Raw genomic sequence first — 230 nt, 5'->3', positions numbered from 1 at the left:
ACCCCGCCGCCGAACGCCTCCGAACCCAACACCGAGACCTCCACGTCGAAGCGTTTGGGGGAGTCCTGCAGCGGCTGGGGGTGCAGGTTGCCGTACGCCACGATGGTGCAGTCGTCGGAGAGGATCAGGCGGTGGTGAGCCGTGCCGGGGTCCAACGTCAGGGCTGCCGGCACTGGGAGGGACAGAGGGACAAGGGGATGGGGGACACAGGGGTAAAGGCAGCCCCCCGA

At 68.7% G+C, this 230-nt stretch overlaps 1 protein-coding gene across 1 annotated transcript in view; it reads right to left on the bottom strand.

Moving 5' to 3' along the window:
- The window catches only part of LOC104517108 (E3 ubiquitin-protein ligase TRIM62-like), a gene marked incomplete at its 5' end in the record, with an annotated part of 1,730 nt that overhangs the window by 363 nt on the left and 1,137 nt on the right, over nucleotides 1-230 (bottom strand). Inside the window, one exon of the mRNA XM_010161666.1 lies at nucleotides 3-172. Coding sequence (XP_010159968.1) covers nucleotides 3-172 — 170 coding nt within the window. The remainder of the gene's footprint in view (nucleotides 1-2; nucleotides 173-230) is intronic.

This window comes from Eurypyga helias, unplaced genomic scaffold (genome assembly GCF_000690775.1).
Source record: "Eurypyga helias isolate BGI_N326 unplaced genomic scaffold, ASM69077v1 scaffold26051, whole genome shotgun sequence".
Taxonomy (NCBI): domain Eukaryota; kingdom Metazoa; phylum Chordata; class Aves; order Eurypygiformes; family Eurypygidae; genus Eurypyga; species Eurypyga helias.
This window is presented reverse-complemented; position numbering and strand designations above follow the sequence as displayed.